We start from the raw sequence: 13,976 nt of genomic DNA, 5'->3' as shown, positions 1-13,976 counted from the left end.
AACCATCGCAGTATAATAGAGACCAAATGCGCTTCCAACGACATTTTGCAAGGGAGTGGACATGGGAGTGTGGGTGTCACCGGGTGGTGTCACCGGGTGGTGTCACCGGGTGGTGTCACCGGGTCGGGTTGGCCGCCAGCCATCCGATGGCAACTACGGAGGGGGGGGAGGGGGGGGGGGCGATGCAGAAGGGGGGGGGATTCTGGATCAGGTTTACTCGTCAGCCTCGACATAATCCTCCATGGGCGGGCAGGTGCAGACCAGGTTGCGGTCGCCAAAGACGTCGTCGACACGGCCGACCTTGGGCCAGAACTTGCGCTGGCGGACCCAGGGAAGCGGGAAGGCGGCCTGCTCGCGCGAGTAGGCGCGGTTCCACTCCGAGGCGGTGACGACGTCGGCGGTGTGCGGGGCATTGCGGAGCGGCGAGTCTTCGATAGAGATGCGGCCGGCCTCGATGTCAGCAATCTCGCTGCGGATGGCGAGGAGGGAGTCGATGTAGCGGTCCATCTCCTCCTTGGTCTCACTCTCGGTCGGCTCGATCATGATGGTGCCTGCCACCGGCCACGACATGGTCGGGGCGTGGAAGCCAAAGTCCTGCAGCCGCTTGGCCACGTCGCCGGCCTCCACCCCGGTGGCCTTGGTGAGCGGACGGAGGTCGACGATAAACTCGTGCGCCACGCGACCGGCCTCGTTGGAGAAGAGCACCTTGTACTCGGGCTCCAGCCGCGCCGCCATGTAGTTGGCGTGGAGAATGGCCCGCTGCGTGGCGTTAGTCAGGCCCTCTGAGCCCATAAGGCGAATGTACATGTACGAGATCGGCAGGATCGACGCCGACGACCACGGCGCCGAAGCCACCGGGCCGATGGCCGACTCTGCATCTGTCCCGTTGTCCACCAGCGGGTGCGACGGGAGGAACGGGACGAGGTCGTCCACAACGCCGATGGGGCCCATGCCCGGCCCGCCGCCGCCGTGCGGAATGGTCATCGTCTTGTGCAGGTTGAGGTGGAGCACGTCGGCGCCGAGGTCCGTCGGCCGCATGAGCCCGACCTGCGCGTTCATGTTGGCTCCGTCCATGTACACCCGCCCACCGGCCTCCTTGACCATGGCGCACAGCTCCTTGATCCCGGCCTCAAACACGCCGTACGTCGACGGGTACGTCACCATCAGTGCCCCAAGCTTCTCGCCATGTTTGGCAATCTTGGCCGCCGCGTCCTCGAGGTCCACCTCGCCGGTCGCCGACGTCTTGATCGCCACCACCTTCATGCCCGACATGGCTGCCGACGCCGGGTTTGTCCCGTGCGCAGAGTCAGGAATGAGGCACACGTTGCGATGCGTCTCGCCGCGCGCCTCATGGTACGCACGGATGGCGTAGAGCCCGGCGTACTCACCGGCTGCACCCGAATTGGGCTGCAGCGAAAAGGCCGAGAAGCCCGTAATAGCGCAGAGCTGCGCCTCAAACTCCTTCAGCAGCGCCGCGTAGCCGGGCACCTGGTTGAGCGGTGCAAACGGGTGGATGGCAGAGATGCCCGGGAGCGTCACCGGAATCATCTCGGCCGTCGCGTTGAGCTTCATCGTGCACGAGCCAAGCGGAATCATCGAGTTCTGCAGGCCAATGTCCGACGACTGCAGCCGGTTCATGTACCGCAGCAGCTCGTGCTCGGTGTGGAAGCGGTTGAAGACCGCGTGGGTGAGGAACTTGGACTCACGCTTGAGCGCCGCCTGCGGAATGGCGTCGAGCTCCGCCTGCGCCAGCGCATCGCGCGGCGTGAGGCGCGAGCCAAAGGCCGGAAGCAGAGCCGCGAGCGTAGCCTCGGTGCAAGTCTCGTCAAAGGCAACGCCGAGCGTGACGTCGTCGACGACGCGGACGTTGATGTCCGCCGCCAGCGCAGCGTTGGCGGACGCCAGCGCCTCGGCCGGCGAGTCAAAGCGGACCAGGACCGTGTCAAAGAACGCTTGCGTCTCGGCGTCGCGGACCGAGACCGACGTGGCCTTGCCATCGGCGGCGACGCCGGCGGCAAATGCGGCTGCCATGGCGTGGACCCGCGACGCGATCGACCGCAGGCCGGCAGGCCCGTGGTACACCGCGTACATGGCCGCAACGTTGGCGAGCAGCGCCTGCGCCGTGCAGATGTTCGACGTCGCCTTCTCGCGCCGGATGTGCTGCTCGCGAGTCTGCAGTGTGAGCCGGAATGCCGGCTTGCCCGCCGAGTCGCGCGTCACTCCGATGAGCCGCCCGGGCATCTTGCGGGCGAGCTTGTCGCGGACAGCAAAGAACGCTGCGTGCGGGCCGCCGTACCCAAGCGGAACGCCAAACCGCTGCGAGTTGCCGAGCACAATGTCGGCGCCAAACTCGCCCGGCGGCTTGAGGACTGAGCACGCCAGCAGGTCCGTCGCCACAATGGCCAGCCCGTTCGACGCCTGCGTCGCCTCCACAAAGTGCGAGATGTTGCCGCAGGCAATGCCGCGCGCGTCTGGGTACTGGTAGATGCCACCAAAGAGTGAGTGGCCGGCAAAGTCAAAGGTCGACACGTCGCCAATCTTGATGTTGATGCCCAGCGGCTTGGCCCGGGTCTCGAGCACCGCCAGCGTCTGCGGCCACACGTTGCGGTCGACGAAAAAGTCGCGCTTCTTGCCGCGCCCTGCCGAGAATGCCATCGCCATCGCCTCGGCCGCAGCCGTACCCTCATCAAGGAGCGAGGCGTTGGCCACCGGAAGCCCGGTGAGGTCCGAGACCATCTGCTGAAAGTTGACCAGACTCTCCATCCGTCCCTGCGAGATCTCGGCCTGGTACGGCGTGTACGGCGTGTACCAGTTCGGGTTCTCCACAATGTTACGCAGAATGACCGGCGGCGTGACCGTGCCGTAGTACCCCATTCCAATCAGCGACTCCTTCACCTGGTTCTGCGCCGCCAGCGCCTTGACCTCGGCAAGCGCCTGCGTCTCAGACACGCCCTCGGGAAGCTCCAGCGGCTGCGTCGCCCGGAGCTCGGCCGGAATCGACTCGTTCATCAGCTGGTCCACAGACTGGACGTTGAGCACCTCGAGCATCGCTGCAACCTCGGCGTCGTTCATGCGTCCGTGGTGCCGCCGCGGAAACGTGTCCAGCGGGTCCAGCAAACTCGAACCGGCGCCTGTCGACGATGCCCGAACCAGCATCGCTCGCTGCGCAGCAGCAGCGCACTGTTTAGCCCCCCCCCCCCAAATCGCCATGCCCATCGTCAGCCCGAGACGCCAGCCAGTCCGCCCGCCCGCCCATCGCCAGCCAGTCCGCCCGCCCGCCCATCGCCAGCCAGTCCGCCCGCCCATCGCCAGCCAGTCCGCCCGCCCAGTGCCAGCCGAGCCCAGCGCAGCCCGAGCATGCGACGCCAGCCAGACGGCCCGTCCATCGCCAGCCAGTCCACCCGCCCAGTGCCAGCCGAGCCCAGCGCAGCCCGAGCATGCGACGCCAGCCAGACGGCCCGTCCACACACACACACACACAATAAGTCATGGGCATGTAAGCTCAACCTCAGGCTCGCCTCTTCCAAACAGCACCATGTCGCCCTTCCTCCCATCATCTCCTTCCCCTACCCCAGTCCTACCCCCTTCCACCCCGCCTATACCCCCCTGGCCAACGGCTGCTTACAGTGGTGGTGATGACGCGGCAGGTCCGCCACATGCTGTCCGAGTTGAGCAAAGAGCAGAGTTGCCGCCTGACGTGCTCACGGCCACCCGCCCTCCCCCTTCCCTCCCACCCGCCATCCCGCCCGCCTCCGCCGCCCGTGACCTGTTCAAACCACGTACTACCCTGCCCACACCGTCTTACCCATGCTCGCACACCCTCCCCATCTGCTGGGATGCCCGGAAAGCCCCTGTCGCCTCCCTGCCTCTCGCACCAGCCATCCGTAGGAAAAAGCCGTCAAACACGTCAGCTTCGGCCTCCCCCTCCCCCCCCTCCTCCCCCCCCCACCCACACATCCACGGCCTCATAACCTCTGATCCCCTTCGTCCCCCCTTTCCACCATCTCTACTCACATCAACATGCATGCTCACTACCATACGCATACCCACTGCCCAAACAGCGTTCTTCTCGCCTCTGCCTGCGACTCCTTTGACCAGCGCCTGTTCGATCAGCGCCGAGCATGACCACGATCGCCATGGCGATCGCGATCAGCCGCGGAAACCACCTCTTCCCCCCCCCCCTCGGCCCCCCCTTCCTACAGACACAGGCACAAGCGCAGTCACAGTCGCAAGCACTTCACTTCCGTGAACGCAGAGCATGTCGTCGTCAGCCTCTGCAGCCAAGGCCATGAAGCTGGCCAAGCTGGGCATTGTATGTGTGTGTGTGGGGGGGGGGGGGGGAGGGGCAAGGCGGAAGGGAAGGGGGGTGGCGGGAAAATGGACGGGGACCTGGCCTCTTTCCCCCGCCTGAGGGAAAAAAACCACCTGGAGGTGGGCACAGCGTCCGTAAGAAGAAGGGGGATGGGGGGGGGGGGGGGGGGTGGAGCACAAGGACTGTGTCTGACATATAGAGTGTACGGGATATGTGTCTATGTGTGTCTGTGTCTGTGTCTGTGTCTGTGTGGGGGGGGGAGGACAGGATGTGGACGAGCGCGACGTGTTTGAGACGCCCGACGTGGTGGCACAGGGCGAGGAGGAGGGTGGAGAGGGCGGAGGAGGTGGTGCGGTTGGTGGGGAGGACGAGGTGGACGTGCCCGAGGTGAACAGCGCCAAGTTGAGCTCGGCGCAGCATACGGCCAAGCGGTTTGCGGACGTACCAGTGGGCGCGCTGGTGGAGGAGGACATGTCCGACTCGGTGAGCCGGCGTGGGCGGCGGCGGCGGCGGGTGCCCGGCCCGCCGCACGAGCTCAACCCGCTGGTCGGCCTCAGCCGCTATGAGATCGGACCGACAGAGGCTGCGAGCCAGGCTTCTGGCCCGGCGGCGCTGCTGCTGCGGTACCACGCGGTGGCAGGTGAGCTTCAGGCGCTGGACAACGACGTGAACGCTCTGGCAGACGACAAGGAGGCGGTTGAGAGCCTGGCCGAAGAGGGCGTGTCACTGGCGACGATGCAGAACGGGCTCAAAAGCCTCAAGTCGCAGCTGGACGAGCTGAGGACGTCGTCGACCGGTGCCCCGGTCCTGGACGAGGATGCCGCGCTGCAGGCGACGCTGAAGTCGCAGCAGGCCGCCGCAGACACCCTGCTCGCCAAGCTCAAGAGCCTGCAGGCGGCTGGCGCGGCCGGTGCAAGCACCGGTGCCGACACCGATGCGCCTGTCACCTACTCGCTCTACTACCGCCCGGAGCTGGCCCGGCTCAAGCAGGAGGCTACGCTCGGCGAGCTCTCGCGGAGGCTCTCGGAGCTTGAGCGCATCGTCGGCCAGCCGCCCAAGGCCGAAGACGCCGCGTCGTCGGCCGCCATCTCGTCCGACCTGGTCCAGGCCGTTGCCCGCCTCGACAAGCGGCTCACGCTGCTCGACGACGACGAGTTGACCAAGATGCAGCGCAAGCTCGCGGGCCTTGCCGCCCAGCTCGACGAGGTGCTGGACAAGGCCTCGGCTGCCGAGTCGGCACACGGCTTTGAGGCCAAGCTTGACACGGTCTACACCGCCGTCGAAAAGTGGGACGCTATGGCCGACGTCGTGCCGGCGGTTGTCGAGCGTCTCCGCACCTTGGCCGCCCTCCACGAGGACGCCGCCAACTTTGGCTCCCGCCTCGAGGCCCTTTCGTCGGCCCACACCGAGCTGACCTCGTCGCTCTCCGCCAACGCCTCCCTCCTCCGCACCGTCCAAGACAACATGGCCGCCAACATGGCGACCATCGCCGACAACGTCTCTTCCATCGAGGCTCGTATTGCCGCTCTGTCGTAGCCATCTGTTGCCCCCGCACAAGAAAGGCTTCCCTCTCTTACCCTCACCCTCTCCGTCCCCATCCCCATCCCCAACCCCATGCGCCAGTGTTCGAATCGAACACTCTTTTTCTGGTGGTTTGGCCGCTAAAAAAAAAGAAGTAACCTGCACGCGCGGCTTTACCCCTGGACCCATCGCCACCACACACGGCGAGGCAGAGGAGAAGTACACCGTCAGACGTGACTCGACATTTTGCGGAGAGGATGACGGCAGGACGGTTTGTGATGATGCTGGCTCTGGCTGTGACTGGGATTGCGCTCTGCTGTGGCGCAGGCGCGTCGGGAGAGCTCTGCCTCATCTACGGAGATAACGGACCGGGGGGCTATTTGGGGCGACTGGACGAGGCCTCTGGCGAGCTGACTCTGCTTACATCGGGTGTCGAGCTCCCACCGTTTCCGATGGTTTCTGCACCGCTGGTGGCAACCGGCGATCCGTCGGGGCAGATTGTGAGCTATCCCACCGGATCGACGACCGAGTTTGCCCTGCTGGTGGCCACTGTGGGGGCGAGCAACATCACGGCGGCCGAGACGGATGCGCCGGTTCTTCCGGTCGGCTACGCGATCATCGGCGTCGGCTTGACTGACGGGGATAGCGAGGGCGTGGCTGTGGCATGGGCGGAGAGTGGCAGTCTCATGGCTGTCGCCTTTCAGCCCTTTTCCGGCAAGATCCTGCACCAGGTGACGGCGATGATGCCGGCATGGTACTCGCCGAGCGTGTCGGCGTGGACTACCGACGACGATGGGAAGCCGGTCATGGTTGTGCAGATGCGATCGGGGCTGGCGTGGCAGATGGTTGAGGTATTCTTCAACGGGACCGCTCCGAGAGTGGTAGCACAGGACTCACTCGGCCCGTACGTGGCCTTGACCAGCGGCGCGTCCGGCACGGTCTACGGCATTGTGTATGCGGGCGGGTCAGATCCGGTGGATCTCGACTTTGTCAAGGTTGTGCCCGGCTACACGTACGACTCGCCGTATGTGGTGACGCGGATCGGCAAAAAATACGTGTCGTGCCAGCCGACAATGGCTGTGGGCTCAGGCTCGGACTCGGAGACGGTGTTCGCCGTGTGCAAAAAGTATGCGGCGAGGGCGTCGCACCTTCTCAGCATGAATGCCGCGAGTGGGCAGATCCACGATCCCAAGCTGCCGTTTGAGCAGGACAGGTTTGTCTTTGGCTATTTGTTCTCACTGATGAGTTGATAAACGGAAGCGAAAGGTGTGTGCTTTATAGGTGTGAGGGAGCAAGTTAGAGGGCGCCGTACATGGAGCTGGCGGCAGCGGCCGGGCCCGAGAGCGAGGCATCGATGTTTGCGGAGCGAGCCGAGGGCGGGAGGCGGCCCTGGTCGTCGAGGCGCTGATGCGGAAAGTTGCCCGAGGACTGGCGCCGGTAGATAAAGCCGAGGATGGCGCCGCCGACGAGGAGGGCGAGGCCAAAGACGACGGCGACGGCGACGGCGACGTGCTCGTGGTGGTGGGGCGAGGCGGCGGTACCGGTCGAAGACGCGGTTGATACGGCGGTGGTGGTGGGCGGCGAGGGCGGGGCCGGGGGCAGCGGAGTGTCACCGTAGTGGATGATGGCGACGTCAAAGACGTTTGCGGTCTCGTTGAGGAAGCCGCCGACGAGGACCATGGGTAGCGGAGCGCCGCCGGCCGGCTGGGTGCGGGCAAGAGCAAAGTCAGTCGAGTAGAGGGTGCCTTGCTGGACCTGAGCAAACTCAAGGTCGCCGGTGTCGCCGTCAAACTGGGCGAGGACCACGCCCTTGGAAACGTTGACGGGCACGCCCTGGATCTCGACCGAGCCCGAGACGATACCGACAAACATGACGTCGCGAGACTGCGGGGTGACGTGGACGCCGGCGCCAATGTCTGAGCCGTCTGAGGCGACGGCCTCAGCCCAGAGGACGGAACCTTCGACGGTGTGGTACTTGAAGATAAAGGCGGACCAGGCGTTGGGGTGCCAATGACCGAGATGGAGCCAAAGTTGGCGACGTCGCGGAAGGTGCCGACCACGACTGGGTTGCCGGACTCATCGACGTCGACCGATGTGCCGAGGTCGGTGTTGGTTGCCGAGCCGGTCTTGTAGGCCTGGGCCGAGACAAACTTGCCGGACGAGGAGTGGTACTGGGCAAGGAAGACGCCCTCCTGGCCGACGCCCGGGACGCAGGTATGGCCGATTGAGGCGTCAAAGGTGACACAGCCGACCATCGAGCCGGTGAAGAAGTAGGTGGTGTCGGTAGAGGAGTAAACGATGTCTGTGGGGATGATCCACGACTTTGCGGTTACAGGCGGGACAAGCTCGGTAAGGGTGATGCCACCGAGGTTGTTGTAGACGACGACGACGGCGCAGGTCTCCGACGTCTGCTCAACAACCGGGCACGAGAGGACGACCTCGTCCTGGGGGCGCCCGGCTCCTTGACGGCGTAAAAGGTAGCGTTGTAGCGGATGTACGAGGTGAGGGCGACGACCTGGTTGTCCGGGTTGTACGTCATGCCCACACGGCCGCCAAAGGTCTCGATCTCTGCCGACGTGGCCCACTCAATGACGCCCGTCTGCGGCACGACCTTGATAAGGACAACAACTGGGTCGGCGGGGTCGGGCGAGTTGAGAGTAAAGTCGCCGAGCACCGCCTCGCCCGAGAGCACGCCCGTGATGTACAGAGCGTTGCCCGACTTGACGGTCGCCTCTGCGGCCGAGAGCTTGAGGCCATGGCCAGAGCCGGCGGTGACGGCCGACGAGACGGCCCAGAGGTACGTGCCGTCAGGATCAAAGGCGGCGACAAACATCTCACCGTAGCCGGCGGCTGTCGGATCGTCTTCGACCGTGGTGGAGAGGGTAGAGTAGATCGAGTGCGACTGGATGGTCATGGACTTGTGGAAGGTACCTGTGGCAAGAGTGGGGGAGGGGGGTGAGGGCATGTGGGTGAGGGGGGGGGGGGGGGGAGGGGGGGGTAGACACCACCACAGGGCGTGCGTGTGATCATGGCCAGGACAAGCATGCGTCACACACCCTGGACTGCCCTGCCCGTCCGCGCAGCGCCAGCCACACGACAGGCCACTCGCGCTGCCACTGCAAGGGGGGGGGGGGAGGGAGGCATGACATACCGACAACATAGACGACATCGTTCTCGTCCATAGCTACGGCTTGGGCCACATCCTCGCCGGGCCCGATGCCAAAGGCAGCCCAGTCGACCGAGGCGGTGGCGGTGACGGGGCGAGGGAGGACAAGGGCAAGGGCCAGGAGGGTGGTAATGGTAAGGAGGGCCATGCCGGGCAGGTCTGGCCACACATGCTCTCTCCCGAGACGCACACGCACATGCATCCTCAGCTCACTGTCTACGTCTCAGCGACAAGTGTCCGCCTCCCTTCAGTCTCCGTCTCCTCCCTCGCCTGCCTGTCGCATCGTCCTTGTCGCGTGCATCTCCAATCGTGCAACCAGGCCTTGCCACCATCATTGATCAACACTCGCCCCTCCAACAATCAACACTCTCTCGTTCAATTAATCGTTTCTCCCCAACAATCAGCACTCTCTCGTTCAATTAATCGTCCGCCCCAACAATCAGCACTCTCTCGTTCAATTAATCGTCCGCCCCAACAATCAACACTCTCTCGTTCAATTAATCGTCCGCCCCAACAATCAACACTCTCCCGTTCAGTTAATCGTCCGCCCCAACAATCAACACTCTCTCGTTCAGTTAATCGTCCGCCCCAACAATCAACACTCTCTCGTTCAATTAATCGTCCGCCCCAACAATCAACACTCTCTCGTTCAGTTAATCGTCCGCCCCAACAATCAGCACTCTCTCGTTCAATTAATCGTCCGCCCCAACAATCAACACTCTCTCGTTCAATTAATCGTCCGCCCCAACAATCAACACTCTCTCGTTCAATTAATCGTCCGCCCCAACAATCAACACTCTCTCGTTCAGTTAATCGTCCGCCCCAACAATCAACACTCTCTCGTTCAATTAATCGTCCGCCCCAACAATCAACACTCTCTCGTTCAATTAATCGTCCGCCCCAACAATCAACACTCTCTCGTTCAGTTAATCGTCCGCCCCAACAATCAACACTCTCTCGTTCAATTAATCGTCCGCCCCAACAATCAACACTCTCTCGTTCAATTAATCGTCCGCCCCAACAATCAACACTCTCTCGTTCAATTAATCGTTCCTCCCCCGCCCCCCACCCCCTTCCTCCTGCAGCCCACCCCACACATCTCCCCACAGCTCGCATGGCCATGGCAGCTCGTGCAGGACTCGGCCGGACAGCGGTCTTTGTTTGCGACATTCAGGAGACCTTCCGCCCACTGGTGGCCAACTGGGACTCGGTCGTCTCGGTCGCCCACACCATGCTCGGTGCCGCGTCGGCCCTCTCGGTGCCTGTCGTCGTCACCGAGCAGTATCCCAAGGCCTTTGGCCACACTGCCGCAGAGCTTGATCTCCCAGCCCCAGGCGCCGCCGCCGATCTTGACGACGGCACTCTTGTCCGCTCGTTCGAGAAGACCCTGTTCTCCATGGTCACGCCCGAGGTCGAGGCCCTCCTCGCCGACGATCTGCCCGAGGTCAAGAATGTGGTCCTCATGGGCCTCGAGGGTCACATCTGTGTCCAGCAGACCGCCCTCGACCTCGTTGATCGCGGCTACACCGTCCACGCCCTTGCCGACGGCATCGGCTCGCAGCGTCTCTACGACCGCAACGTCGCCCTCGACCGCATGCGCGCCGCAGGCGTCGTCGTCACCACCTCGCAGTCGCTCATCTACGAGCTCATCCGCGACGCAAAGAGCCCGGCTTTCAAGGCATGCCTCAACGTCGTCAAGAACCCGCTGCACCCCGACGCCGACCCGCTCCTCTGAACGCTAGACATGTTGTAAAGACGGCGATGCCGGCGCTCAGCACACGCACACGGGCATTCAATGCTCTCCGCCAGTCGCTATCGCGGCTACGGGACAGACGACGCGCCGCGTGGCTCGACTTGTATCGAGAGGTCGTACAGCTCAGCATTCGAGGCGTAGCTGAGCGAGTTGAGATATGTCAGCAGCTGCGGCAGCCGCCGCAGATTGTACGGCATCAGCTGGTACCGCCGGATCTCGGCAATTGTCTCGTACGCCTTGAGATGCTTGAAAAAGTTGATGGTCCCGTCCGGATTGAACGGATCGTTGCCCTCCTCGATGAACGTCAGCTGCGAGAGGAAGAGGCCGAGGTACGGGATGCACGGCGGGTTGCATGACCGCAGCGCCTCCTTGTATCGCTTCGAGTTGAACTCGACCGAGAGCAGCTTGTCTAGCGCCTCGCGCTCTTCCACCACATCGGGCTGCAGGAGCGGAAAGGTAAACTTGAGTCGCGAGACAGCAGAGTTGGAGAGTGCCGCCAGAACGCACATGACGCCCGAGAAGTTGTTGAGAGCCCGGAACGCCGTCGCCACCCTGATGAAGAACGTGATCGCCCCGGCGCGCATGTGCTTCGACGGCTGGCGAAGAATCGTCGTCGCCACCCAGAACGAGACCGCCTCGAACCGCGCTGTCGCCCGTCTCAGGTTCGTCGCCTTGTCGCGGAGGTGCGGCTCGGACCAGGCGAGGCCGAGGAACTCGGTCGGCCGGATCGCTGCAAACAGATCGTACTCAATGAGTGTCAGCTGCCGCGCGACTTCCACAGGATTCATCGCCAGCACAGAGTCGCCCGGCTCGATCGCCGCCTTGCCCGACATCAGCAGCGCGGGCGCCGACGTGTCAAACTGTGCTGGCCCGGCCACCGCCCGCCGTCCGGCCTGCAGCTCGCGGAGCATACCCATCAGCCGCTCGCTCGCAGCTTGCCACCCGGCCCGTGGCGCGACCGACTCCAGAAAGTGCACCAGCGCCTGCACATCGCCCTGCTCAAGCACGTATGGGTACTCGGAGAAGAGCCGCTCGACAACGTCTAGGACCCGCGCCTGGATGGCCCGCGCTTCGACCGCGTCCACCACTCGCGTCCCGTCGTCGTCGAGCGAGTCCGGCACGTTGAACCGCTCCATCAGCTTGGTGATGAGACATGCCACCGGGGCCACCGACGGGAACGTCATTAGCAGCGCCTCCACAAACGTGGTGTCGTACCGCTGCGGCTGCGTTGCCGCGAGGACAAGCGCGTTGAGCGTGCCGGACTCGATGTCGCCCGACGCCGTCCATGTCAAATGCGTGTTGACCTCGTCGCGCGCGTCCCAGATATTGACCTTCATCGAGTCACTGGGCTCATCGCGGCTCCGGCCGCGCTTGCCCGACACCCACATCGCCCGCTCCTTCTCCCTCGCTCGCTCGACCGCCGGGTCGACCTTGCGGAACGGTGACGAAAGCAGCGCTCCGCGCTCATAGGCAGAGATGACCCGCCGCTCGACACCCAGTGTGTCTAGCAGCGGATCAAGCTCCGCAGCTCCGCTGGGAGCCTCGCCCTGAGGCGCCCAAAGCGCGAGCCCAGACTCGCCGGCAAGGCGCAGCGCGGCCGTCAGCCGCGGCGCCCCATCTAGCCGCGGATGGGCCGCTGGTAGCCGCGGCTCGTAGCCCGGGGCCGAGACCAGGAGCTCTGCAGCAGCTGCAGCCGCACCGGCCAACGGCGACGCGCTCTTGCCGATATGCTGCAGATACTCGGCTACGAGGCCAAAAATCAGGTGCTCGTCGTCGAGCTCGGCCACAAGCCGCGCCGACCCGACTCGGTACTGGCCTCCGACGTGGGATGTCCGTGCCAGTGGCGAGAGCACGTCGGCGAGCTCAAAGACATGCGGCAGCTCGGCCCGCGCCCGGTCCAGCCACTCCTGCGCCCGCCCGGCCTTGGTCGCCGGGTGCGGCGCGTCGGCTGACCGTGGCGGCGGAACAAGGGCCTGCGCCGGGAGGACCGCCGCCGATGGAGGCGGGTCGTGAACAGAGCCGACCACAACGGTCGAGACGGCCGGAGGTGTATGTCTGATGGCCTCCTGCGGCGCGAGCGCAATGCCTGCGTTGCTGGGAAAGAGTGCTGCATCGGCGGTCGGCCCACCGGGATGCTCGGCGACCGTCAGCGGCTGCGAGTCCGCGGCGGATGGGCTTGCCCACCACGCCCCGCGAGCATCTGCGGAGGGAAGCGGCGGCAGGCTGGCTCTTGCGCCAGGCTCGATACTGACCACTCCGGTTGTGTCTGACGCCGCCGCCAGCGGCACGCTCTTTGGCAGCAGCGCCCTCAGTGGCATCTGCGCCGGATCCACTCCGCCAACACCCCCACTTGCCGCCCCAGCCATGAGCGATGGCGGCGGCATCGGCGGTGGGCGCGGGACACGCTGGTTCGGCGCCTGCCGTAGCACCGCGCCCGAGACAAAGCCCGCCGCCGCGAACAGCTTTGGCTGCCCGGCGTCTCTCGCCTCTGCCGACCTTGGCTCTTCCGACCTCGCCGGGTCTGCTCCACTCTTGCTCGACCTACCCTTGCTCTTGCCCTTGCTCGACCCGGCCTTGGCCGCCGCCTTCACCTCCGCCTTCACCGCCACCCCAGACGACCGCGAGCGCGACTTGCGCTGACGGCGGGCCGAGCTGCTTCCACGGGCATGGCCAGCACCCCCCCCCTGCCCCTGCCCACTCCCACCACCGCCATCGTCCTCTACCACTACACCGCGACCTCTGGCCTTGGACTCATCCATGGCTCACCAACCACTCTCCCGATCTTGCTCGCCTCGTCAGCAACTCGGCGCCAAGTCAGGTGGCACGCCAGGACGGCAGGCAGCCGGCTTGCACCACCCACTACCCGTCCGATGCCGCTGGCAGCCTCACCCGTCCGATGTGTGCCCGATGTACCAGACAGGCACATCAAGCAGGCACATTCAAGCAGGCGCATCAAAGGGGGACATGGTGTCAGAGGCATCGAGCATTTGCACTGCATCTACTACTGCGGCACTGACGGCCTGCTCTGTCCAGCCCCCTCCCGCCATTCCCGCCCCCGCCCGCCACTACCACTACCACTGCACCCACACTGATCAACCCTCCCTCCCTCTCCTCCCCCCCCCCCTCTCCCTTGTTGATATACTTATCATACCCATCCGCCCATCTCCCATCCCGATCGCCCTCTTCTGGCCCGGTGGTGCGGATGTGTCTAGTGCGGAAGTGAG

At 64.7% G+C, this 13,976-nt stretch overlaps 6 protein-coding genes across 6 annotated transcripts; 3 read left to right on the top strand and 3 right to left on the bottom strand.

Moving 5' to 3' along the window:
* Window positions 1-196: 196 nt before the first annotated feature.
* Window positions 197-3,669, bottom strand: AMSG_10483 (glycine dehydrogenase). The gene is made up of 2 exons (XM_013898186.1): window positions 3,626-3,669; window positions 197-3,180 (listed from the first exon to the last, which is right to left on the bottom strand). The coding sequence occupies exons 1-2, from the start codon at window positions 3,656-3,658 to the stop codon at window positions 214-216; spliced, it is 3,000 nt and encodes a 999-aa protein (XP_013753640.1). The 5' UTR covers window positions 3,659-3,669; the 3' UTR covers window positions 197-213.
* Window positions 3,670-4,258: 589 nt separating this feature from the next.
* Window positions 4,259-5,848, top strand: AMSG_10482 (dynactin subunit 2; the record flags this gene model as incomplete). The annotated part of the gene is made up of 2 exons (XM_013898185.1): window positions 4,259-4,312; window positions 4,580-5,848. The coding sequence occupies 2 exons, from the start codon at window positions 4,259-4,261 to the stop codon at window positions 5,846-5,848; spliced, it is 1,323 nt and encodes a 440-aa protein (XP_013753639.1).
* Window positions 5,849-6,090: 242 nt separating this feature from the next.
* On the top strand, window positions 6,091-7,083 carry AMSG_10481 (uncharacterized protein; the record flags this gene model as incomplete). Its single annotated transcript, XM_013898184.1, has 1 exon — window positions 6,091-7,083. The coding sequence occupies one exon, from the start codon at window positions 6,091-6,093 to the stop codon at window positions 7,081-7,083; it is 993 nt and encodes a 330-aa protein (XP_013753638.1).
* Window positions 7,084-7,102: 19 nt separating this feature from the next.
* Window positions 7,103-9,147, bottom strand: AMSG_10480 (uncharacterized protein; the record flags this gene model as incomplete). The annotated part of the gene is made up of 4 exons (XM_013898183.1): window positions 7,103-7,807; window positions 7,849-8,277; window positions 8,301-8,764; window positions 8,985-9,147. The coding sequence occupies 4 exons, from the start codon at window positions 9,145-9,147 to the stop codon at window positions 7,130-7,132; spliced, it is 1,734 nt and encodes a 577-aa protein (XP_013753637.1). The 3' UTR covers window positions 7,103-7,129.
* Window positions 9,148-10,119: 972 nt separating this feature from the next.
* Window positions 10,120-10,734, top strand: AMSG_10479 (isochorismatase domain-containing protein 1; the record flags this gene model as incomplete). The annotated part of the gene is made up of 1 exon (XM_013898182.1): window positions 10,120-10,734. The coding sequence occupies one exon, from the start codon at window positions 10,120-10,122 to the stop codon at window positions 10,732-10,734; it is 615 nt and encodes a 204-aa protein (XP_013753636.1).
* Window positions 10,735-10,820: 86 nt separating this feature from the next.
* Window positions 10,821-13,739, bottom strand: AMSG_10478 (uncharacterized protein; the record flags this gene model as incomplete). Its single annotated transcript, XM_013898181.1, has 2 exons — window positions 10,821-13,404; window positions 13,717-13,739. 2 exons carry the CDS (start codon window positions 13,737-13,739, stop codon window positions 10,821-10,823), a joined length of 2,607 nt encoding a protein of 868 aa, XP_013753635.1.
* Between the last annotated feature and the right edge of the window lie 237 nt (window positions 13,740-13,976).

Source organism: Thecamonas trahens (genome assembly GCF_000142905.1).
Source record: "Thecamonas trahens ATCC 50062 unplaced genomic scaffold supercont1.58, whole genome shotgun sequence".
Lineage (NCBI taxonomy): Eukaryota > Apusomonadida > Apusomonadidae > Thecamonas > Thecamonas trahens.
Note: the sequence above shows the minus strand (reverse complement) of the source record. Positions and strands in the feature narration are given on the sequence as shown.

Excerpts from the sequence above, each read along its gene's own strand:
- AMSG_10483 (XM_013898186.1), bottom strand. The coding sequence starts at position 3,658 with ATGTGGCGGACCTGCCGCGTCATCACCACCACT. Across the intron at positions 3,181-3,625 it reads GCCGCGTCATCACCACCACT|TGCGCTGCTGCTGCGCAGCG; the intron begins GTAAGCAGCCGT and ends GGGGCTAAACAG.